The sequence below is a fragment of the Haliaeetus leucocephalus genome, unplaced genomic scaffold, assembly GCF_000737465.1.
Source record: "Haliaeetus leucocephalus isolate CR32 unplaced genomic scaffold, Haliaeetus_leucocephalus-4.0 Scaffold184, whole genome shotgun sequence".
Lineage (NCBI taxonomy): Eukaryota > Metazoa > Chordata > Aves > Accipitriformes > Accipitridae > Haliaeetus > Haliaeetus leucocephalus.
Genome location: NW_010972620.1, coordinates 12,013,479 through 12,040,049, shown reverse-complemented (window position 1 = coordinate 12,040,049; position 26,571 = coordinate 12,013,479). Strand labels below are relative to the sequence as shown.

The window sequence follows — 26,571 nt, the reverse complement described above, 5'->3', positions numbered from 1 at the left end:
AAGCAAGACACACCAACAGTCAAAGGATAGTAGAGGATCTGTGTCCCTGAATTATATGCACAGTGTGACAGGATACAAGTGTCCTATGTTTATATAAAAAATATATTCAACATTTAATGAACTATACTTTGACCTCTCCTAGGCCAACTTTGTAACAGAAGCTGTAATTTTAACTTATTTCCACAGTATTTTTTAGATATTTGTTTGTGGGCTAATTATTTTTTTATGCTAAAGAACAGTGACAAAATTAATCATCCTTTTCATCTATACTCTCTCTTTACTTTTATCTTTATTTTTACTCTTTTGATCTGTCATCCAGTTGCCAGGGATTCAAATTTCATTAGTCAGCATTTCATAATTCCATGTTAAGAAATACATCATTTCAACTTGAGATATTATTTTAAGTCACTTCACCTAAGTATTTGCTTGGGAATTGGTCCAGGAGATAATGTCAGCTTAACCCAGTTTTACGACCTACACTTGGACTAGAACAGATGAAATGTAAATAATTACTGAAAGGTTGCCTTCATTCTGCGCAGTGCGTCTTGAATTTTTCGAGAATGTTTTTCTGCTGGTATCTGATGGAAGTTGGCACAGTTGTCAGCTGCCAAGGCAGAAATGTCTGCATCTTTAAAATGAGTTATTCTTTGCCTGAGGTAAGACTGCAGCTTGAAATCTGGTGTATATGTATAAGGATTCTCTTGAAATGCATGAACTTGGCTCACAACTTTTGCAATATTTCTTGAAAGAGAACATGGTAAAAAAGATTAGTTTGTTTTGCTGCTGATTAAAAAACACCCCAAACCCCAACAAACCCCAAACCCTCAGCCTTTAAAGGAAATTCAAAGGCATCGAGCATTCTCTTCTATAGTAACTGTCCCTTTAGTTAGATGTCAGAATGACTGAAACTATTTAAAGTGCTAACTGAAATGTTGCATTAGCTCTCATTACGCCATTAGACAATATTATATTTTAAAAAGTTAGGTGACATACCTACATAATTAAAATAATTACCTAAGTTTTGTCCACTTGTGAGCTCCATTTGTCATTGTGAATCCTCCAGTTTCAAGTTGTTGGACGTGCATAGCCAAAACATGGGCTGATGGAATTGTTGGAAGTGTTTTGAATCTTTCTCCTTCCATCAAGCACAGGCTGTCACTTTTTAAAAACACCTAGTTTAAAAACGCACACAGATAAATCTCACATTAAGTATCAGGGCAGGTTTTACAAGAAGTTCTCCACTTCATGTGTTTAGCACTATGTATTTATTTGTTGTGAATTTTAACTTTTGGCATTGAAGTTGAACACAACACTATGAATTAATCTGGTGGCAAACATTTTAAAGTACAGAAATAAAGAAAGCAGTTTTAATAAAAAGATACTTCATACACAATTTTTAAATTGTTCTAAATCACAGCCAAAATTACATTTTAGAACTTCACTCTATGATTCAAAATTGGATATATCAGTAAGAGAATGCCTGTGATAAAATAAACATTTAAGATTTTTCAAAACAGATTGCAGCCACAATGCTCCTGCAGAAATTATCAGAAAAAGTGTATCTAATGTCCTAGCTTGCTTTGAAATTTCTTTCTTGATTTTTAGTCACACAGGATACATTTTGGAGAAATATTGAGATGAAAATTAATTTAAACTCTCAGATTAAGAGTCAACAGTTTTAAATCAAATGAAAATCTCCTTCATAATACAAAGTAATAATTATGGCTTTCATCTTGCAGAGGCACCCGTTTAAGCAGATCTTGCATCTTATCCAACCCCAAAGAAGTATTTTTACATTAAAGACTTTATACTATACCTCAACAGCCTTGAGTTCCTCCATTATTTCAGCTACTTTTGCAGGTAAAATTTTCCAGGCCTTACAATAAAACAAAATATATTTTTGTTTTTCACATTAATGTCCATATTGGAACAAGATTATGTTAAGCAAAATAGTTACAGAACAGAGTCCCAGACTTACTGGTAACTGTCGTACAATAAGATTTTCCAAGCCTGCTAGGATTTGCATTGCGGTAGCAAAATTTCTTTGTTCATAGCAGCATTTTGCGATAAGAAGAAATTTGGATAACAAGCTCACCTGCAGCTGAAAAAAAAATTAAGATATACTATATATATAAATTTTATATATTATAATATATATACTGTATACTAAATACATATACTCTATCTACATAATAAAATTAAATGAAAAGGAAGAAAGAGAGATGCATTTTCTTTTTGTATTTGTTATCAAAATTGTTGAGTGTAGTAACATTTTCCTCCAACACAAAGTTTTCTCTTTTCTGTCACTGAGGTGTCCTTGTTAAAGTCTGACATCTATTCTCCTCAGGCAACCCATTTCTTACATTCTATTAGGTTTTGACACCTGCTACTACAAAACATCCAAGACCCTCCTTGTGACAACAAACCAAATTGTTAACTGCCCACTCACAGGTGTATTTCAGAATATTTCTTGCAGCTTTGCTACATAGCAACTCATATACAATAACAAATAAAAAACTGTTTCATAATTAATAATACAATAAAACAATGACGAACCTTAGATGTGTGACATGTTACAATTTCAGCAGCAACCCAGGTGCTGATACTGTCTGCATTTCTTAATAATTGTAGAAGGTACTGGTCTTGTATGCACTTTGACAGAAACAGATTACAGACTTTAAGTGAAACTGCCTCAGTGGAAACAGCTCTATGGAGAGAATGGAAGAAAAAAGCAAAAATAATTCATGCTGACTTTCGATTTTCAAAGAAAATCTTGATTGTGAATATGCCAACTTCTAACCATTTAAAATAATTTTGCAGTGCTTGCAGTCTTGATTTTATAATCTTTTACAAAGTACATAGTAAGCTATGTTACTTTTTCTTCCTTATAATTACAAGATAATTATATGTCATTACAAGATAGGCATACGCAGTACACATTTCTGTACATAAAGACACCTTCACCACTTGTTACTGAATAAAACAAACCATCCAGTCTGACACAAAATAAGAGCCAAAATAATCCAAACTCTTTAAAACTGCAGCCATGTAAGAAATCAAGCCTGATACCTAGTGGCACCACATGGTTTGTGTCCCATGCCTGTACCCCAAATCAGTATAAACCAGCTGATTTAGCCTCTGCTATTTAACAGTCTGTAAAAGATGAGCTGCTTTAGGCATTCATTCCCTATCCTTAGACAGAAAAGTCTACTACAGGTAGGGCAATTAACAAGTACTAAGTACAAGCTAGCTCAAACCACTGAGTATGTAAAAAGTAGACCGTAAGTGAATATAATTAGGTCTATGTGGCTGGATAAAACCATTAATTACCATTGAGCAAGTAATTTAAATAGGTTGGTAACCACTCTAATAACTATAGGGAAATTTTTAGACATCTGTGAATACTGATACTTCATCTGCCTAACAGGACAAAATTAATATTGCACAGAGAGGCTGTGGACTCTCCATCCACATTCAGAATCCAACTGCACGTGATCCCAGGCAACCTGCTCTAGCTGACCTTGCTCGAGGCAGGGGGGTTGGACTACACGATCTTGAGAGGTCTTTTCCAACCTCATCTATTCTGTGATTCTGTAATGGTCATTGAGATTTTATATACACACGCACAGGCATTATCAAGTAACCTGTTTCAGAAACCATTACAATTTTTTCCAACAAAAATAAAACCTCTGAAGCAGCCCCCCTAACACAAATCTTCAGAAATATTTTGGCCTGACCCACTTTAGATTTCAAAGAAATCACCTTGCAAATGTGACCTACACGTATACGCATAAGTACATATACATACATATGTATAAAATCTCCTGAAATTCAAAAATTTATGTAAACAGACTAGCTAGTCTGTTGAAAAGATATAAAGTATTTAAAACGTTTCTCTCTTCCTGGATGTATTAAAGGTGTAACATAGTAAGTCACTGTGCATCAACAGAATGGAAGGACAGTTAAAATAACCAACTTACTTCTGGACAGCAACACATTTATCTTTAACACCAAGTGCTCTCGAATTTAGAAAGTGTACTGGATGACATTTATGAAATACTTCCTAAACAAAAAGAGCAAGATATATCTGTTGTTAGATCTAGCAGTTCTAAAGTGCTTGGGGATAAAAATGACAGAGGTTTCCCCTCCCTGCCCCACCTTCAGCAAATTTATCAGAGGGATCACAGCCTAAGAATAGAATTAGCCATTCTAAATTTTACTGTAGAGATTTCAAGAGAAAAACAGATTATTTTAATTCAAAGTCTTATGAAATGGTATGAAATAAGATTGAAACAGAGTTGGGAAATGGTAGAGAAAGGAGGCTGAGTATGAAGTAAGAAGATATTATTTGTACTTCCAAGTTAACTTAGTCCTTTGTACCTGTTGCAGTAACGTCAGCTGACAACAAAGCTGTTGCACACTGTATTCTATTAAGAGATATGGTCCCACTTCATCTGCTTTAGCAAAGGAGACTGGGAATTCTTCTGTAAAACTGTTATAGCATGGCTTTGGCAAAACTGATGAAATTGTGTACAGTCGCTCTCTCTGATGTTGTGCAATTGGTTCCATACCTTTGCAAAGTTTCCAGTTAAAGTTCTGTAGAAAAAAAATATGTAAAGCTACAACTTCTCTAAAGCAAACAATATGTCTCCTCTTGATTTAACTTTCTGGTATGTTTTGTTAGAGAAACACCTTTGTGGATGCAAAACTCTTCAGCTAATCTTCAAGGTTAGCCTGGACACTAATTGGTTTATTCAACACTGCTATTTTAAGCTAATATAATACATATGGTTGATGGGTCTGAGCCTGAGGTTACCAGATCTCAACCAACAATCAAAACTTCTGTGTATTCAAGCTTGCTGCCATAAAATAGTTTATATTCTGAAGTTTTATATTTTATGGTTTACATCTCTCTATCTCTTGCTATTTCTTGTACAATTTTTGCTTAGAATCAAACAACCCTTTCCAAAGAAATATTTGTTTTTCCATTCTTTTCCCTTCTTCTACCTTCCAGTATCATTATGATGCAGCGACAATAGAAGAGGTCCATGTTTGTCTGTTCTGCTTGCCCTTTATCGGTTGAATCCCCATTATACTCTATGGAATTCTGCACCTTTATCAAGAGGCTGATTCTAAATTCAGCTTGCGCATTATTGATACATTTGACTTCCACATGCCACTTTGGTCACTCTGTAGAGAGATCTTTTTTCAGGAAAAGCCTACAGTATGCTCCAGCTTCTGGGGTTACTTTTCACCAGCACACTATATGAACCAGTAAATACAGACAAAAGTTCAGACAAGTTTTTTGCTACAAGCTTTGAAGTTCTAGCAGGAAACCCCTTACCCCCTACTGTTGTTTTCCTATATTTATAGACTTACAAAGATATATGCCTAATAAAAAGTATTAATGTTTCCTAGTAACTATGAGTCATGTGCTAGTAGCAAGGATGAAGAGTTCAACTCCTCTCAAAATTTTGATTATCTGATCTATTATTACTGAAACAGCTGACAGGGTGCAATTAAGGCTTAAGCTTACTTCCACAGTTATATAACTGTTTAGGCCTTAGATATTTTTAAAAGAAAATTTAAAATGCAGGTACATAAATTTTACTAAATCAGGGTGTAGACCCTAAGCTGGATACTCTAGTTTTTGTCAGAAAGTAATATATGGACATGTGCTCCATATACTGCAGTCTGAAGAAAAGACATGCCTTTCTAGAAACATCTTCTGAGAGCTTTTTACATAGAGAATGTAATGTTTTTCTGTCTTCCTCGCCCTCCTCTTCACATCCGTCCATGCTGGAGTACTGATGAGCACTGCCACTTTTCCTGGCAGAAACATCCTCAAGCAATAACAACAAGCGCTCACCATAGCCATTTAATGGAGCAACCTGTAAATGCAAAACAGGTTAACAGAATATTGAACTCAATTTCCCATAAATTATAAGCAAGACACAATATAGTTGTAAGATTCTTGTCTGTCCAAAACCAGACATATTGAACATAGCTGTCAAAGATACATTATTTTTCTTTTACTTTGCTTTAATTGAAATTAGGACAGGTTTTTGTAATAATCTTATATATACCATAACTGACTTCAATTGAATTTTTTTTTTTTTTTTCCTTAAAGCTTCTACTGAAATTCTGACTTACCTTGGAAGAAATAAATTCTTTTAGGGTATACAAAAGATCAGAATTTGTTGCAAAGTCTACACTGTAGCAGTCTTCAATCCAAGCCTGCAGGATGTAGAAACTGCGGTTACATATTTTGGTAAGTGATGTGGAAGGATCCAGGCTTGCACTGGTGAGAAGAAAAAGGCACTTATTTCACCAAAATTGACATCCAATTCCAATTTAAAAATAAATGTTGAAAAAAACAGAAGTATTACTTGGTATTGACTGTACTATCTTAAATTCTTACGTTTCATGTCTCTAGAATCCATGGCTATGTGGAAACAAAGCTGTGGTTGTACTTACAACCTATCACTGAACAACCGGCAAAAGACTCAGATTCAGAAGAAAAAAGAAGTAAGCACATTGTCAAATACATCACTTGCTCTAGTTTCACTCTCACTTGTCAAGAGAGTCTTACAAAAACAAACATAAAAATTCAATTTAATTAAGTAGTTCTTTTCAGAAACAGCTATTTGCCATTGGGGGAAAAGTCAACTGTGCTTCTATAATATTTTTCACAGGAAATTACTGTACCTGGATAAAGTGCTGCTGATTCTATCAAGAAGAAACTGCAGAAATTCTTCTTGTGTGCAGAAATAGCGAAATGTGTAGAGAAACTGCTGTACATAACCTTCTAAAAATGCATTTCTGTAAAGCACAAGAAAAACTTCAGACAAGTAAGAACACAATTTCTTCTTGCATCAGAGTACAGCAACAGCAAAATAATCCTCAAAATATCAAGAATTAAAAGGGATTTTAAATTCTCAAGCTCTACATAAAACTTTGATTCCTTTTTGTTTTATTTTCACACATCAAATATTGTGATTGCCAACACTGAAAACATAATTTGTTTTAAAAAAAGTTTCTCTACTTGCAATTTTGTGAAGAACCACTCTGCCATTTCTATTATTATCAAAAGTTAAATTCTAAACAGAATGGAAGAACATATTTAATTTTTGTTTTTCTATCATCTCACTTTATGTTGTTTTAAAAGATTTTTATTATAACAGCAGCATAAAAAGTAGATACTTCAAGCAAGAAAATATTTCCTGTACCTCTAATTAGAGCAGTAGTTGCTTTAACAACAGAATATACTTATTATACACACATTAAAAATGAGTGTGGTTTATTTTTTTATATATACACACACACACTCAAAGTCTTAACACAGGTTTATTGCCACATCTCCCTGCTGGCTTATGGCTAACTATGAAAATTTGGGCTTGATGACTATGGAAGCTCTGATTCCAAAACAATTTGTTCACTTTGTGCAAAATATTGACTACCAGGAAAAGCAGCACTTAGGATAAGTAACTGGGTCTCAGAGTCAGGATGAGCTGGGAGCAGTAGCTGCGAGGAAGTTGCTTCCTCTACAGTGGCACAAGTCTGATGGAGTCTCTCAGGCAGTTTCCATCCTTCATACTATTATGGCTAAGGTACCTTAAAACAACACTGCCCTCACCCTAGCTAAAGGTTAAAGGACATCATTGTCCCCATTTAAGCCCTGAGATAAGCCTGCATCTGGATCAGTCCCAAGAACTGGGGCAATAATCTTTAAAACAGAACCTACATGTTTTCATATCCAGACCCTATTAATAAGAATTATCAAATTATATGTCCTGAAGAATTGTTATACTGCTGGCAGTAACATAAAGCCTCGATTCCATGGCAACTATCAGAGCAAAAACTCGAATATGTAAAGGATAAAAAAGTTTAAAGTTATTAGGTTTTGATTTATTATCAAATGCTTCAAGTTTTAATCAAATCCAAACTTAGCAGTTTGGCTTATTTCTTATCAGACTGTCTTTTGCCATTTCCATGCCCATTTCTGTATATAAGTGTTCATAGAAATAACATTAAACTTGATATAAGAGAGAAGAATTTATGCAATATTGAGTAACTAGGATTTATCATGGACTCTATTTTTTCCTGAATTAGCAACTATGCCTCAACCCACTCCCAATTAAGGATGTGCAGAATATACTATACCTAGAATATAAATAAGCCATTAACCCAAGTGGTGTACCAGCCTGCAGAACTCTTATTCCATTTTGATTACTACATTGGTGTTTCTCTGTGTTATAGTAAAGAAGCAATGACGGCTCATCCATAGATGCCACATCCACGGTGTCAGGTCTCCCATTGTGAATGACTGTAGGCAGCACAGAGGATTCCACACCCCACTGCTCTACATACATAATCTGCTTAAAGATGCAAAGCCGTGAAAAAATAAAACATAGGAAAATAAAGAGGAAAATCCACACAAAATGCAGTCAACTCTATTTAAAGCCAAATTGTATCCATACAACTGCTTTTTGCCTTTTTAAACAATACTGGTAGCAATTACCTTTATTTTAATAATTCTTTTAGATCCTACTTAATTTGGCACTTTGACACAAAACTTTTCACTTTTCATATAGTGACTTGAGCAGCCAACTACACTGATGCAGTAATGAAATTACAAATGAAAGGGCCATGAAGATGATCGGGGGCTGGAGCACCTCCCCTGTGAGGACAGGCTGAGAGGGTTGAGGTTGTTCAGCCTGGAGAAGAGAAGGCTCCGGGGAGACCTTATAGCGGCCTTCCAGTACATAAAGGGGGCCCACAGGAAAGAAGGGGAGGGACTCTTTAACAGGGACTGTAGTGATAGGATGAGGGGAAATGGTTTTAAACTGAAAGAGGATAGATTTAGATTAGATATTAGGAAAAATTTCTTTACTGTAAGGGTGGTGAGGCACTGGAACAGGTTGCCCAGAGAGGTTGTGGATGCCCCATTTGTGGAAGTGTTCAAGGCCAGGTAGGATGGGGCTTTGAGCAACCTGGTCTAGTGGAAGGGGTCCCTGCCCCTGGCAGGGGGGTTAGAACTAGATGATCTTTAAGGTGCCTTCCAACCCAAACCATTCTATGATTCTATTCTATGAAACACAAGCAAAATAAAGTCTGACTTGCCTGCATGTATTTTTTCACCAGTTCAAGAAACTGCACTTTTGATTTCATCTCCTCTAGCTGTCCTCTCAATTTGGGCAACATAGATTTAGTTTCAGGACCTTTACGTTTAAAACAGACAGCATAAGAACATCAGTGATTCTGATTTACAGAAAAAAAATCCTTAAAAGTATTATGCATCCATTTCATTACTGGCAAGTTACTGTAATATTACCTTTGCTTCTTCTTTCTTTCTGCAATAATTTCTGGTAAAACTTTATGGTCTTTCTGTAATTTTTTGTCTCCATCATTAGCAATTGTTCTAGTTCCTATTTAAAGAGAAAAAGGATTCTGATCAGAATGGTAAATGCAAGGTTCTAGTAGGAAACTGAAGTTTTAGAAGATAATTATTTTGTATAAAAAAAGAACATCCAAACAGACAAGAGTATGATATTAACCATGAAAAAATACCTTTCGCGCCTGTGCTTACAGCCAAGTTACAGCAGGCATCACCTGTCCCCAGAAAAGCATTAGTTATGCCCAGTTCTACAACTTAAGAACTGGAGCTGGTATGTGTATGATGAGACACATTGAAGTTTTTCTGAATCTGTTTATATAAAAGTGCCTTTAGTTATAATTGCACTTATCTGGTTGTTTTCAACAGTGTTTTTAAAAGTTACACTCAGAAGTCATCCAGAATTGGAAGTGATGGGTTCTGAAATCAATGCAGACCCCAGAAATGCTCTGTTAAGCAGCTGACCTGTATTTGCAGCAAGAACTGAATGTTTGACTGAAAGCAATGGTTTCCAAACAAGTATAATTAAATTATATTATACAACCAGGTCAGAAGGCAGACAGGAGAGCTGCTCTATAAATAAAGGACATACCAGTTTTGAAGTTCAGCTTAACATATTTTATATTTATGCATTTTACATAATTGAAAAAATAAACTAAATTTCTACAGAATTATATAACTTAAGCAAAGGATAGAAATGAAAGTATATTGGCTTCTCACAATGATATCAAATTTAATGTAAACATTTATAATTGTTTGCATATCAAAGGTTTCATTATTTTACCAACCAATGAAAATGGGCCATCCACTTTGGGTTCAGCTTCTGATTTATTATGAAACAACAAACACGATGTGTGTTGTGTTTTATAAAAGTGGTGGCTTTTGCACTTGGGTCCTAAGCTAACTACCAGTGACCCAGTTACATGAAACAGCATTTTAAATGGAGTAAGTTCACTGAATGCAGCAGACAGAACTCCCACAAGCAGAATGATCAGAAAACACATAGCTCAGAGCTAACATATCAAACAACAGATTGGTAAATAGGTTAGCTTTAATGGGATGGACTTACTAGAAATTAATTTGAGTTTGAGAAAAACCTGTCACTGTTTTTCAGAAAAGCTCAAAAGGTTTAACAACACAGTTCATTAGCAGCAAGAGTCACAAGAGCCCTGTGGATTTTTAAAAGATTTACCGCTACATAGGCATCACATAGAGAACAGTGAAAGCATAGAAAAGCTATTATCCAGATTCTGAACTGGAAACTGCTTGCTTTTACTTAAAGGTTTGGTTTTGTTTTATCAATTAAAGTGAAACCAACTTGAGTAAGAGACTACGAACACAGAAAGGGAATCAGAAAGAGTGGCCATTTTTTGACTTTTGGAATCTGATGGACAGAAGTGGTTTGTCCCCTAAATAACTTCAGGTGAGTAGCAATGAAGTCAGTAGCAAATTCCCAGTCTATGCCACAACATCTTCCATTTTAGATAGGTCTAGAATATAAATGTTTCTGATGAAGCTATACATTCAATTGTTCTACTCCCTCTGAAGTACATTTAATTTGTCAGGACACTTTTCTGTAGAACAACCCTTAGTCTAGGGAACAAAGTAATGATAGAGTGACTTTGCTTATTTGGGAAAATTGCAAATTCCAATCTGTCCTTGAAGCATAAGTTTTTCACATGCTGAAGGGTGGCTCCACCACAGGATGTAGAATACTGGCAGAAGGGAAAGGAAAAAAGGAACAGAAAAGGGGAAACTGTGGCCAGAATATGCAAAACCTTTGCTAGAAACATCCTAGTCACAGCTTGGGTGCACTCAAGTTTGGTGGAGACTCCTACAAGTAGCTTATAAGATCTGGGCATAACTGAAACCTAGTGCAGGCAAAGAGGAAAAGGGCAAAGGCTAAGGGTGACGGCTTGGGGCTGCAAGAGAACTGAAGCCAGTTTATCAGACTACAGAAAAAAACCTCTTCTCATTGTGAGGGCAGACTTGGACATCCCCCTGGAGAAATGGCAGCCCTGGTAGCTGCCTTCCCTTCTTGCTCTGCTGCAAGGACTTGGTTTGGTTTGCCTGGATGCACTCTGTATGAGGGTGCAAAATCCTGGATTAGAGGTGATGTGAGGCAGGAGACATATACTTGCTTACCTAAGGACTAACTTTTCTAAATGCAGATTAACATTTGCTGACCTTAAGAATGGCAATGAACTTTCTGATAAGCACCTACGCAGTGAAGCATTAATTATTTTTATGACATTTGAAAGTGTCACCTTGATCCATAAATATTTCACATTCCTTCTAAACATAAGAGTACATATTACCATTTTTTTGAATCCTAATAGCTTGATTAATCCTATTGTTAATATTGTTCATCATGTAACAAATGTTTTACTTTTTGCATCTTATTAAATCACAACCTATCTAAGGTGCAGACAATATCCAACAGGTTCCAGTAGAAGAATAGAAAAGTTAATTATTTTTATGGCAAAATAGTTAATTCTGTCATAAATATAATTACGTATTCTGGTAGTCAGAGTTTTGCAGTACCTGCATGTTCTCAAACCTACTTACAGGTATACAAAAATAAAAAAACTAAATAAATTTAATTGCATTTAGTTTTAGAAGGTGAATAAAGAAACATTTGAACCATATGAATATTTTCATTGGAGAGATAAGTGTATTAATGGGATGTATGTCTCCAAAACTGTAATTTGTTGTGTGGTTAGACTCTCATTCAGTACTCTGTTCCAGTTGCAGACTAGACTTGAGCTGAGTAAGCAGACCGATCCCTATGAAAAGGTAGTGCCATTAAGTCAGGACAAATGTAGTCAAGCCCAAATGTCCAACTATCTTTAAACATTCACTCTTTGAAATAGCAACTCCTAAACACTGCCTTAACACTCTTTACTGCAAAGCTGTAGAATCAGCTCTACTTTACTTGCTGACTTTTGAAAAATCTGTCAGAGACCTGGGGCAAAAAGTAGGTTGATATAATCCTTGCCAGACAATAACTAGACTACAGTTAATCAAGGAACTGGTTTCTGAAATAAAACTAGTTAACAGATGATTTAAACAAGGAAGGATAGGGTAGAGACAAACAGCTCTACCTTGCAAGAGAGGCAGAACTTTCCTCCAGCGACTCAAACCACCTTCCTGCTCAAAACAGCCACTTACAAGCCTTCCTTTGGCCTTTGTAGTCCTCCTGCACTGGATACGGGACATGCATTTTCTCCACTAGATTTTATAGTGAGAAGTTGGCAACTAGAATAATTAATTTTTTTGAGCTTCTACTTTGGTAGAAAACTCATGTTAATTTTCACACTGAGACCATTTTATTTTCTCAGCATTTTGGTTCAGACGGTGCAGCATTCCCTTGAAATCTGCACAGCTCTTATTTATTGTTTACACATTAACAGTGTTAACAGTTCATAAATGCCAATAATTAACGACCACATTTATTTTCTAAGTAACATGTACTCCAAGTATAACATGTATAAACATTCATATTACCAAATAAAACTAGCCGAAAACACTTTGCTGTACAAATACAGCTGTTGGCTACATCCAAGTACAACAATACACAAGGACTTACAAATGTTAAATCCTACCCCTATCAATCCATATTGTTCAAAATGAGATATGAACTGGTCTTTGTCAGCTGCTGGTATGGAGATTAAAATCATGATATACAGTTTCACAGTTGATTTGTAGTGTTTGGTTTGATGAATAAGGCAGCAGAGAGACAGCAGAAAGAAGCTGGGTAGAGCTGCTTATCACCTACATGTTGATAACTGATTGTCTTACAGATAAGAATCATTGTCTCCTGACTGCTGCAATAGCAGAAAAATAAATTTCAGATTCATATTTTTCCCTGTCTTTTTTTAATATATATATTTATATAAAAATATATAAATATATATATATATTTATATTGACCAGTTAAAACTTGTAACGGCTAATAGGGTATTTCAGAAATTGTCATGACTGATGGAGTTTGAAAAACAGCAGGATTTTAGGAAGGTTTTCGTTGCTCAAGTTAAATGTTCAAGATTGCTGCAATTAGAGCATCATGGTTCTGTAAGTTTTTATTTAAACACATTTGGAAGAAGCTGTGTTTCACAAAGTCATTGTTGTATTAATGCCAGCATAAAGATTAAAGTTGTTGATGCTATGGTATTGAAAGAAATAAAAATAGTCATAAGAACAAAAAGTAACTGATAGTTTGAAGTATCCTCTGTTGAATTTGTAGTAACAAGACACTTAAAAAGCATTTTAATAAAAAAATATGAAAGAACATTTAATACAATGTTACTAAAAATATTTCAAAGATTATATACCCAAATATTCTAGTATAACAAGACTTTTTTATATAAACAGTACAACAGAGAATATATATATCTGCACATACATGCTTTTTTGTGAAGATTAACTTTTCTTTTGCAATGCATTCAAAACATTTCTATGCTGTACAAGAGTATTTAATCTCCCATTCATCATCATCTCTGAAGAAAATGGAATATAAACTGAATTTGACTTCATGATTGAAGATGACAGTTTATAACTGTATTCCTTGTAACTTGGACACAGAGGAATCTCACAAATTAGGAAGGCTATTTATGTAAGTTACCAAGCTTCTATTGTCTGCAAATAATTATTTTATTCTAGTTTGTCCACCTGGCCTCATATGCAGTCCAGATCACATATGTTATTTCTGCATTACTGAGACAGATGATCAGAGTCTCGTTTTTGTCCAGCCATTAAGTTTTCACACTAGTTTTAGATAACACAAGGAAGATTAGCTAACTTATCGTCAGAGTAGTATGCATCTTTCAGCTATTGGAATGTGCGTTCTCTTGCTCTCCAAATAAATTCTTTACTAATTGCTAAACTGAACAAATTGCACTTTGTATCGATAGTAATCTTCCTCCAGTGGAATGTACTGGGCATGAACACAATATAATTTTCTACAGAGATACCTCATAACTATTTTCCCCCCAGCCTCCTGTATGGTTGTTGGGTTAGCCAAGTTCTTATGCATTAATGCATATAGTAGCAAAGTATAATAGCATGCATTAATTTCATAAGCAAATTCCAAAGCAGACTGTTAGCGCCATAAATCTTGCTTCATTTTTGTTGTATGCCTGTTAAATAGGGAAAACAATTGCCAAGAACTCAGAAGATAATTAATCCTTTTGAATCAAACTAAATTGCTGAGTAGTTTGTAAAATCTCAAAGTAAAAAAGACTGCCTGCTGAAACAGAAAAAAAAAAAAAAATCTATTTAGATGCTTAGGAAAACTCCTTGTGAAAATCTGTTTTTCAGTCAAGAATCACTCCTTCAAGTAAGAGAGATTATGCAAGCCCATTTTTCTCTGGCTAGCATGTTTACACAGGATTAAACAGCCCTATAGGATTAGAAATAGGAATTTTTGTGTAGATGTAAATTTTTGAGAGTGACAGTCCTGAAAACTTTTTTTTTTTTTAATTTTTATTTATTCATTTTTACACAAACCAATAGTAGGTCAAGTTTCTTGTGCTATTTTCTGCTATAGACTTATACCTGAACATTAAGGAGCAAAAAAAAAAAAAAAAGTAGAACATCCTCAGTGATTCAGGCTTTAACTTGCTTAATAACAGAAAAATAGTTACCTTTTTTTACTGAAAACTGAAGTGAGGTCATAGTGCTTAAAAAAAAATGAACGTAAATAGATCCACTGGGATTTAAACTGGCTATCTGAAAACGAGTCTAGATCGTGTTCTCAGCTGTTCAGTTCTACTTTGCCAAGCTCACTTAAAAACTAAAGCAAAAAATTCAACTAACTGCCCATGGTAAGGAAATGCACAAGAGCAGTGCAACAATTGCTTCATCTTTATTAAAGATGTATCTGGCAGAAATAATAAGGATACACAAACTAGACAACTAACCTTTCTCAGGGACACAAAAATATTCCAGATGTCCCTATAGTGATAGGTCTTCCAGTATTAATAACTCATTTACATAAATTTTTCCTTTACATAGCTCCAACTATATATTTCTACAGTTTCATATATTATCCTTGCTCTGTGGCTTTGGACTTGAAATATTTACAAAAATAATTGTAAAGCTTGTTATAGACAGATGCACAAATGTAAAAATTAAGTAAATGTGATCAATATGATCTTTAAGGGAATGGAAGACCTTGCTAATCTAAAACAACCTACCCATGTTCCCCCACGCCCCCCAAATTGCTTAAAAGGCACAAGGCTCCATTCATCATGATGATTAGCCATCTCCAAGGGAAGATGTAAGCAAATAACTGCCATTCTGCTGGCAAAGAGTGAGAAGCTGTCAGGAAATTCACCATGACCAAGGAAAAGGGCTCAGAGCACGTGACAGGGAGGACTTCTTGAGAGCCTGTGCTACACACCAGTCCTAGTTGTTCTTAGCTCTTTTCTATAATATTACCACTATGGTGTTGGTGCATATGGCAGACAGTACTTTTCCAGTCAACTTCAGGAAGAGAAGATGGGTTGTAGGTCAGTGATTATCAATTTCATGTCAGTGCTCTTTATTTTGGAATACTACCCTTACACTGGTTTATTAATAAGACATCAAAAATCTTGAGGATTTTAAAACACTTAAGAGTCAGTATTTAAAAGAAGAAGGGGTTTCAACTCACTATAACATAATAAATATTATAATACTTTTAACCAGCAAGTAAAGAGGTATCTTAATGATTTTAAATCAATGTACTCACCACTTTTTTAGCATCTATGTTTTGTGACTCACTTGATTTCTGCTTTCCAAGGTTTTTCATGTAACTATGAACTTCTGAATTAAAACATTCAGCTCCATAAAATGCACTGCTCCAACCAGGACTACAGCCATGAAAGTCAGGTAGACTGGGAGACACAAGGTAGCTGTTTCCAGCTATCTTTATCATGGTCTCTTCTTCTGGCTCTGTATTTTCCTCTGCAAAGCCTGGACGAATACAACAGCCGTTGCTTTGTAAAAACTGTCGCTCTTTCTCTATGGGGATAGTATTCTGCAGTCTCAATTCTTTTTTGATATTATTTGAAGGTGACTCATCAAAATCCATTTCAGCTACCAATGTATTTATCACAGGCTCAGCCTTCACATCAGAGGTTGCTTCCCCTTCTAAAGACGGTGTAGCACAGGGGGAGAAATAATGGTCATGTGCTGCGATACATACTTTGTTGAACTTAAACACTACACATACAAAACACAGTTATGAGACTACCTATGTGTTCTAACAGTTGCATTACATGCTTATTTTGGCTCTGTGCTTTCTTTTTCTCAACTACACGTTGTAAAATGATAAAGGTTAAAGACATTTCAGAACTATTAAGCAATAGTTAAGCAATACATTTCTGAAAATTACAAAATATTTTCTGTGCATATACAACAAGCATTTAAACAAAGCATACTATAGAAGCTTTAAAACAAAAGTTAGATATGTCAGACCTGTGCATGCATTAGTAAAAAGCTTAGCTCTTGAGTTTTTTTCCATCCGTAAGTCTTGAAGCTTTTATTCCATACATATAGGGCAAGAATACTTGATAGAGCCAAAGGGGACATAGATGTTAAAACTTCTACTCCTACAAGACTCACTCCCTTGAGCTATGATGGAACTTCTTTGCAGTTGTAACAGCTACTACCAACCTTAAGGGACTGAGGCGACAGTCAAAGCTTGGTATGATGCTGACAGGAGCTTTTACACCTGCCAGAAGTCTCCCTTTTCACTTGAGCAACCCTCCAGGACTTACATATGCCACCTTGGAGTCAAATGGACCTAAATTACTGGTGCAAAGAAATCATATACTCCATGGGAAAGTCTGGCTCTACGTTTGCAATTTTTCTGAGCCAAAATGGAAAACTGTAACATAGAATGACAGCAGCCAAGTGCAAACTTACAAATTTATGTTAACAATGTAGGGGTATAAGCCATTCTGTAAAGAAGTTTAACTTTGCCCAAAACAGAGAAGTAACCAAGTTTAAGTGCTGAAACTTGGCAGAACTATCTTGGAAAAAAAATATGAAATACTGATACAACAGCAACCAAATACAAGCTGTCCATGAATACACCAAGCCTAGAAAGGGTAATGGTTGTTACCAGTCCCAGCTCAGTTTTGATTTCAGTTACTGAAAGATGGAATATTTTATAAACCTTCAATCACAAAGTATGCCAGGAAAAAAGCAAAACCTACACTGAAGAAGTACAAATAAACAAGCACTAATATAACCTTAATGACTGCCCGAAAATGGTGTCCTGTAACAAAGTTTGTGATCAAAGGGCAAAACTATCTTGATTAACAAATCACTTGACCCACTGTTCATTTTGCTATCTATCTTTAAAAAGGCAATTCAGTGGATAGAATAGGGTAGTGGAAGAATTCCTAGGAGAGACATAAAGACTATTCTATTTTACCTGTTTGCGAAAACCCTTTTGATGAATAGTTAAAAACATCCATTTAAATCCAAAAGCCATTCAGTTTCTAGATTTCTGTACAATTCCCTTCCCCAGAATTTGTAAATAATTTTATTGACAATACCATTTTTTATTTTAATACTTTTTTTTTTTACTGCCTAGTTTTGTTTTAATTCTGATAAGTGAACAAAGAAGGACCAGATTTGTTGCACAGTAATCCTTCAACCAATTCTCAACTTCATCAGTAATGCCTAAGCGGTCATAAGCATTTTCTAAAGCTCTCCTCTCTGCCTAACTAAGCTTGCTATATTGTGGGGAACTGACTTAGTAAGACTGTCCCCCTTCCCTCTCCCTCCCTTAAAGCACGCCACTAGAACATCTACTGGATGAATACAAGAAAACCATATGTAGCAGTTAGGATTTTGGGAGTTTTTCAACAGACACATCTGTGTATATAAAAGTAAGTAAAAGTAAATGAAACAGGCATCCCACTCAACGACATTTGGTCATATGTAAGCTTTCTTCCTTCCTATGTAAGCTTGGGGACAATAGGTCCCCAAGGCATTGATAATGTCCAGATTCACTGATAATGTTCATAAGTGCTAAGATGAGTGTTTTACTGAAGACACACTCAAAGTGCTAATCTCTCAAAACTTGTGTCATTGGTAGATTGCTAGCACACAAAAAGATCTAGAAACATGAAGTTCCTTCTCACCCTCTGTCTGATCACTGCTTGCCAAAAACCTATTGGATTTCTTCAGGTCTTGGAATAGATTGCCACACTTTGAATCATCTGCCTCAGTTATGCTGAAAATACAAGATTAGGAAAATTTAATGTTTCATATACTTTTATACTTATATCAGTAAAATGAGATCTTACAAATGACTCTACCATGTATGTGAAGGGCTTCATACCTCCTGAAGTTTGCATGTTCAGCATCAGTTGTTATTTTACAAGGAAAAAAATGTTCAAACAGACATTAAAGCACACTGAGTAAGATACAGGGATTTTTCTTTATAGCATTTGGCAAAATTCCAACAGAAGTATCAGAACACATACAAACAGAAGGCATAACTCCAGGCATAACTCAGACTGCAAATTACTGTAATGGGTTTTTCACTCAGGATTCAACCTCTGGATAACAGTCTGACTCTAGAGTCATCCCTAATAAAAATAATCATAATTTTAAGTCAAAGAAGTTAACAATTAAAACCTGCTATATTCTTTGTCTAAAGAATGTTAAGTAAGCAGTGCCTCGGAGATATTCTGAAGCAGTTCTTGTATGTGATCTAAAAGCTAGACCTGTATTTTAGTACTGGATAATAAATGATGATTTCCTTTTCACTCCTGCTTTAAACAACTTTACTTTGTGACAATAGTTCATACAGAGGATGACCTCTTTGTATATGTCAGTAATTCAGCTGCAACAGCTCAAGTTTCTCCTACTATAACATTCAATTCTGGGGAGTTAAGAGCCTAACCTCCAACGAATTTTCAGTGGCTCCTTACAAATCCCAACCCAAATGTGAAATAGGCCAACACACCAGGGCCTGATATCTGGAGGTCGTAGTCTATTCTCTCTGAAAGCTGCTGTAGAGATTATACATCTTTTAACACTGAAGTTTTCCTAGACCGTATCTACCAAGCTTTGTCAAAACTTCCAATTTGTAGTTCCAGACCATGACAGACAAACCACCCATATAAAACTTCCACATATAAATGGATATAAATGTTTACAATAGCCTTCAGTAAGCAGCTTTTATAAGTATGCTATATTTGGTGGCTGCAATAAAACAAGAATGTTTTTTATTATTTTTCAGGTAGATATGTCATTGAAGACGAAATAGTAAAAATGAGAAATTAAGCAAGCTGGTGTTTTCTCACTTAACAGACTACTTGCAAAAGACTGCCAGGAGGAACACCGAGTCAAACTAAACCAGTTAAGTAAAACGTTTCTAGCAAAGCTAAATTAATTTCCTTGTTCCTGGGTGTGAGTAGAACAGAAGGATGTATAAAGAACTAAACTCAAATGGAATAAGCAAAATGAACAGTAAGAACAATATATTTCACTTCCCGTTAAACAGCCTCTTTCTAACAAGACTATGAAGCTCTCCATCAATGGTTGAAAGCAATATTGATCAGGTTGAATTAGGTTTCCATTATTTAGCTATCCTAAGATAGCTTAATAGAAAACATTTTCTGCTAAGCCGTTAGGCACTGTTTGCTGAAGAAAGCCATGAAGTATCTAATAGACTGGGAAGTCAATGGTTGGCAGAAAACAAGTAAGGATACCTGAAGAGAAGCAGCATATCCTTTCCTGCTTCCAGGAATTAGGATGAAAAGCATTAAATTGAACTATAACAAGGAAAAAGTTGAAAAACACCTACCACAAATGTGAAGGTCTTTCTCCATTTACTACCTGATAGAGATTCTCCAGTAATTTTTCATCCCAATAGAGGTCACAAAACTTCTCACAAATTGTATCAGAGAACATACCAAACTTAATTTCCTTTAAGTTTAAAATGAAGTTACCTTGTTTAAAAAAAGAAGAAACAAGAAAAAAAAAAAAAAGAGAAAAAAAAAGACATTAACAATATTCTTACACATGAATGATAATAATATACAGAAGAAAATCTACATACCCATATCAAAAACTTCGACTCCATTCTCTAGATAGCCATCAAATGCAAACTCCTCTTGTATAAGACGAACCACTTCCTCTAGTAAAGTGTCACTTGTTCTGTTCTGCTGGGGCAGGACTTCAACATCAAAGAGATGAGAATTGTCTTGATTCACTGAGGTACATGGTGTGTGTTCTTTTTCAGTGAAAATACTGTCTACACTGGTAGCACACTCAATTTCTTGGCAGTTGGTTTGAACAACAGGGTTACTTTTATCAAACTTGTTCTGTGTATTAACAATCTCGCGGTTTTCCACTTTGCAAAGGGAGGCATCATTTTCTGTTTGCGTGCTCGTTTTATAAGTTGCAAAAGTGCTTGAAAGTAGCACTGGCAAACTATGATAGCAATCATAAGCAATTCTTGAACGAAGAGGTTTATTTGGTATTTGCTCTGATACAGCTAAATGTACTGGTACAAATGTCAAAACTCTTTTCTCTGAGTCCTGTTTAAGAATGATGTTATTTATATGAAGAAAATTAGGAGATGTAGGACAAGCTACGGAGCTGGAAGGAACTTCAGATAAAATGTTCCTTCCCTGTAGAGTATGTGAGAAATGAGATGGCGATGGTAACGTAACTATAGAAGTAAATGCATTGCCTGACTTTTGCTCTTCTGAAGATATCTGGGCTGAGTGGCCTGGAACTTGTAAATCACACTCAGGTATTTGAGGTGCAGTTTCAACAATGTCTGTGTCCTCAGTACCATAGCTTTTAGAGTGTTCTATGTATCCTGATTTGTTGTAGTCCATGTGTTTTTCTTTTCCTGTCTCTTTCTTGAATTGTTCAGAAACTGGTACGTGAACCTCTCTGAAAAGGAGCAAAGAATTTTTTTGAGAACAATTCCAGCAGATTTAACAATGAAGTCTCAAGTTTAACTTATTCTGCTTTAGGATATACTAACTTTGTTATATTTGCATTTTGTTGCAGAATAATAGGCTTAAAGTGAGTTGCAGGAGAGGTGAATGCAACAGGTAATGTAGCTTTCTCACAATTTAGAGAAATCTGGCATGGTACTGGTCCTTTAACTGCTACAAGTTTACTTTCACTGGTAATAGGCACAAATCCTAAAAACAAAAACACAGTTAGAAAGATGAACAGTAAGTAAAATATAAATGCAAGGTAAATAACAATCAATTTAAATAGAAAAAAAAGAACTGCATACCTGACCAACTAAATCTTGCAAGGAGAACTGATCTAGAGAATACTAAAATAAAGTAAACATATCAGAGTCTGACTGCTTACCTAGACTTGACTCTGAAGGGACCACTTCATGTCTTTCATTTTTAAACTCAAAAGCAACATGATCTTGAGATGAGATTACTTCTTCCTCAACAGCCTAACAATAAAAATTGAAGTCCAAACTGAATTTATTAGCATTTTCTTTTTTTAAATTCTGCTCAGCACATTACTTCAAAAAAACCCAACCCCCATATAAAACTAGAATCTTGCAAAGCAACAACCTAGTCATGCCAAGGTGGAGAATTAAAACAAATGACATCATAGAAAACTCTAAGGACTGGTAGAACTGTTTAGAAATCTTCATAGCCCTCTGTTTCAAATCAGAACTTTCAGGTAATCAAAGTTTTGAACAAAGTCAGTTCCATGGATTGACTGAACACTGTGTGCATGATATACATATATTTGAAACATAAACAGAACACAACAATTACATATAAATGTCTCCTGTTCTGATAAGAGGGGTGGTAAATGAAAGAGATTATGAAATTAAGTCACTGATTCTTCACTCATACAGATTGTGGTGTCAGACTCATACAGATTGTGGTGTCAGGGACCAAAATCTGTGGAGCGACCACTCCAACTGCAAGAACTAGAAAAAAGTTAATACTTAAAGACTACTTGAAAATAAATTAAAAAAAAAAAAAGAACAAATCTAACTATGCTTGCAGGGGACAAAATCTTACTGGAATACAATTTACAGAATTAATTGAAAAAATGTAGAGAATTAAAAAAGGTGGCACTCTTACCTTAAAGACAGATTTATTCAACAATGCCAAAATTTTTTTGCTGTTTATACCTCGTTCAAGTAAATAATGATTGCATGTCTTAAAAAAAAAAAAAAAAATCATAATTTTCAGTCAGTAAATAAGTTTTCAATCAAGTGAGGTATTCCTGGACAAGGACAAAGTCAAGATAGTCAATTAGAAGTAATCTAAATTTAGGAAGTCTTATGAACATATTCTGAGTACCTTATTGACAATTTCAATATAAATTAAAAACACACCCCTCTGTGTCCCTAGGGAGGTAACTTTAAAAACAAACCCCAAAGTGACTGCTTATGATTTAATTAGGTATCAGTCTATTACCAAAAATAAATTAATATTTTGATATTCAAATCACTAAAATGAAACTTTAGACACAACTAGATTTCACATAAAATTGCTTAAACCTAGTAACCTTAATTGCATCAGCTAGAGAAGGTCTTTCTTCAGGGTTTTTTCTTGCCATATCCAGAAGAAGTGTTTTTAATTTTCTTGGCAATGCTAGTTTGTGACTCGATGGAACACTGTATTTTGCAGCCATCCACAGAACTGCTGCAACACCATAAACGCAGACCTATTGGTATAATGTAAGAGACAGGAAAGATGTAAACAGACAAAAAAAACCCCTTCCACTTCAAAACCAATTCCAGCAAATTATAAAAAAATTCCCCTAATTCCCTGAAAAAAAAAGAAAAAAAAAAAAAAAAAAAAAAAAGACTAGAGCTTCCAAAGTGCAGATCACATTTGGCTTCTGAAGATGCTGATGAAAATCCCAGCCCATTTCAAAAACTAGCTGTTATGCATGCAGGGCCAATAATAGTAGCTAATTTTCTACTGTTGGAGCAACAGACATAATTTGTCTTATCCTTTGTCTAGGAAAATTATTCAGGAAAAAAGTGGTATTAGAATCATTTTGAAGAATTCCTTTCTTGTGTAAAAACTTAGATTGCTGAAAGCAATGGTAGAGCTCTACCATAAAACCTGGCCAGCCACAATTTACTTAAAAAAGGTGATGATAATTCAGCAAGTAAATGGCATAAAGTAATTACAAGCTAGCCAGTACAAATCGTATTTTGCAGAAAAGATTACAGCTATCAGGAGAATGAGGTACTGTATATTCATTTTAGCAATTATTGTGCTACCTGCAGCTAGACCAACTGAAGTTGCCATGATGAGGGACCTTGAAAAGCACTTGATCTTCACAAGCTTTCTTGCTTTATTTGAAGAATTACAGTTTTCAGACTGAGCCAGATTTAGTCTACTTAATGCTTAGTTTACCCATGTTAGCATGTACTACAAATGCAATTTTGACAAAGTTAAAGCACTGTGTTTCTTTACATTGCCTCTGAAAGATATTAAAAAGGCTCAAGGGACAGAAACCTAAGCACAGTACTAAATAACGTGGTCTTATAAAACAGTGTTTTCTAGCACTCTTGAGCAAAGTGAACAGCAATGAACACAACATAACAAGGAAGTTCACTGTAAAGAAAATAACTTGTGAACCATTTGAACCTTTGAACAAAAGCTAACAGGTAGAAAAATATTTGAAATAGGAGAAAGCAGCTCCAAGAAAACAAGCAAAAAAATTTTCTTCCCTTTAGGCTCAGAATTCCAAGAGTCAATGGGATCTCAATTTTAACCTAAATTTATTTATTTAGGAAAAACTTGCCATCCAATCCAGCATATCCTTCAAAAAAGTTCCTTTTCCTGAGGTAGTACAGTTATGACTGCCACTACAGAGTCTTGATTCCTATACCATAATTCTAACTAAATGTTCATAACAACCAGAAAGGTATAACAATATCAGGAAAAAACCAAAAAAACAGGTCAGCTTATTCTATATATAATGCTGTAGAAAAACAAGGAAAAAGGTTACTTCAAATTTTCTAAGGAAAAAGAATAAAGTATAAAGACTTTAGGATTATTAACTTCTACCGTCTGGTGAAACTGCTGTATTATATTTCAGGGTTAGTTTAAGCTTCTGAAGCCTTTGAAAAACCTGCATGTTGGATCAAGGCAGTTTAAGAAGAAAAAGCAACTTTAAAGAAGATGATATATAAACATTTTCTAGTTACAGATAATTTTGCAGAAAGTCAAACTCTGTCTTTAATAGATTTTTAATGAAGGTTTTTTTTTTCTGATTCATGACTACTATGTCTAATTTTAAAGAACTCGTGGGGCACAAGGTATTTATTAGCTAACCTCTTTTCTTGTTACATAATAGAAGCATACCGTAACTTCTGCTTTCCTAACTCTTAAGACTACTGTGGTACAGTTTGCAATTCAGATGCAGTTGCAGTGGAGAAAAATACTCACCTGATATTTATTAACATTTTTATCATCTTTGGTCTGAGAGCTCCTTACGGCTTATATCCATAGCAAAAAGCTCTAGGAAAACTGTATTGGTAAGAGATATAATTCATAACGTTCCCATAGTAAAAATACGCTGTTAGTGATATTTTTATCCAATCTTCCAAATGAAATTAATGTTTGGGCTTTAGCCTAGACAGTCTAAAATACTGATCTTAGTGTGACCTCCAGAATGTGAAAACAAGACTTGAAACTCTGTCCTACTGCTAAAAACCTGAAAATAATTAAGCCTCATGGAAAACTATTGAATAATAGATTTTTGGCAGTTACTCCAACAATTTTGGAAGGCAAAATTATTTTTCAGAAGCAAATAGTTTTATGGGAGATTAATATATAAAAAACCCCACAGATAACCAAGAAATATTGGGAGAAATGAGAAATATTATTAGAATCTTAGAAGAGTTTAGCTTGCTTCTTCAAACAGCAGAGGGACACAACTGTCCTTTGATAAAATACATAGCAACCTAAATAACCTAGCACATTACCTTCTCAGTATCCACATCCTCTTCTTCAATTTCCGGAGCTAAATAAAATATATCACAAGATTCTAAATGAGAAAAGAAACCAGAAACAAAAGGTAAGACATTTGCTACCTTCTCCACTCCTCCTCAAAAGAAATAAAAGCAGAGCATGCAATGTATTAGCTTACCTTCAGCTTTTGGAGCAGCAAAGAGGATACTTCCATGGCAGTCAATCAGCACAGAGTCCAAACATAAGACCACTGCAAAACAAGCCACAAAATGGTAAGGCATAATAAATATCTGGTTTTGTAACTATTTGACACTAATAAAAAGAAATTAAATAATTTAAAAAATAATTTGCAATGTCAGCAATTACCCTATGATAAATGATGCTTTAAATAACACTAATGCTAGAACAGACACCACCCAGTAAAGAGACAGTAGATGCATGATCACCCAAAGCAATTCCTGCAGAATGAAGACAAGAAAGTAAAAGGAAATGGGATCACAATAAATAAAAGGGCTTAGAATACTGGAATTTTATTCTCTTTATACCCAGCATTGAAAAGGAAGGCCAAGAAAGGAACAAAACAAAAAAAGAAATACAACAGCTAGATGTACTCTAGTCTTCTCACAAGGTACCAATAAAAGATAGTCAATTTATCTTAAGCATTTAATCTCTCCTCTCCTCCCTCCTCCAACCCCACCAAAATATAGGGTCATTATCTGGAGACAGCTGAGACATATGTGGCCAGATCCAGAACTCCTCTAGGTGGGATAGGATATGGGCTCCAGTTTTGCACAAATAGTTATAATCACACACACTCTCCCACTGAAGTGTTATGTAGATTGGTGTTTGCAAGGCCCTGAAATTTTCCATAGTTAGGAAAGAAACAACTGACTTCTAAAACTATTTTAAATGATCTGAGGTTTTCAGGAACTTAACATTAAGGTCATGACATCATATTATATAAATTCAGTGATGAATTTATGAACCTGTGGTAAGACTGTGTCTATCTGTTTGATATCTTCAAAGCAAACTGTAATTTTATGTGTTTCAACATAATAAGCCAGTTGGCTAGTAATGTAGTCCTGCCTTTGTAGACTACCATCAAATACGGTGTTTTCTTATTAAAAAAGAGAGTACAAGGAGAACAGATTCTACATTAAATTAAGAGGTTAAAACATTAAATTTATAAATTATTAAATAAAATATTAAGGACGTCTAAGAGTAAAACAA

General features: G+C 34.9%; 1 protein-coding gene across 1 annotated transcript in view; it reads right to left on the bottom strand.

Annotated features, from left to right (window-relative positions):
• Nucleotides 1-314: 314 nt before the first annotated feature.
• KNDC1 (kinase non-catalytic C-lobe domain (KIND) containing 1) overlaps nt 315-26,571 on the bottom strand; it is a 66,337-nt gene continuing 40,080 nt past the window's right edge. The window contains exons 8-30 of the mRNA XM_010564901.1: nt 25,520-25,591; nt 25,356-25,417; nt 22,916-23,074; nt 22,486-22,563; nt 21,743-21,836; nt 21,402-21,564; nt 20,463-21,307; nt 20,208-20,352; nt 18,535-18,626; nt 16,128-16,528; nt 9,335-9,428; nt 9,124-9,221; nt 8,164-8,375; nt 6,709-6,822; nt 6,154-6,301; nt 5,712-5,891; nt 4,381-4,596; nt 3,981-4,063; nt 2,557-2,707; nt 1,979-2,101; nt 1,817-1,876; nt 1,015-1,172; nt 315-741 (exon numbers count right to left, since the gene is read on the bottom strand). Coding sequence (XP_010563203.1) covers nt 510-741; nt 1,015-1,172; nt 1,817-1,876; nt 1,979-2,101; nt 2,557-2,707; nt 3,981-4,063; nt 4,381-4,596; nt 5,712-5,891; nt 6,154-6,301; nt 6,709-6,822; nt 8,164-8,375; nt 9,124-9,221; nt 9,335-9,428; nt 16,128-16,528; nt 18,535-18,626; nt 20,208-20,352; nt 20,463-21,307; nt 21,402-21,564; nt 21,743-21,836; nt 22,486-22,563; nt 22,916-23,074; nt 25,356-25,417; nt 25,520-25,591 — 3,980 coding nt within the window. The 3' untranslated portion in view covers nt 315-509. The remainder of the gene's footprint in view (nt 742-1,014; nt 1,173-1,816; nt 1,877-1,978; nt 2,102-2,556; nt 2,708-3,980; nt 4,064-4,380; nt 4,597-5,711; nt 5,892-6,153; nt 6,302-6,708; nt 6,823-8,163; nt 8,376-9,123; nt 9,222-9,334; nt 9,429-16,127; nt 16,529-18,534; nt 18,627-20,207; nt 20,353-20,462; nt 21,308-21,401; nt 21,565-21,742; nt 21,837-22,485; nt 22,564-22,915; nt 23,075-25,355; nt 25,418-25,519; nt 25,592-26,571) is intronic.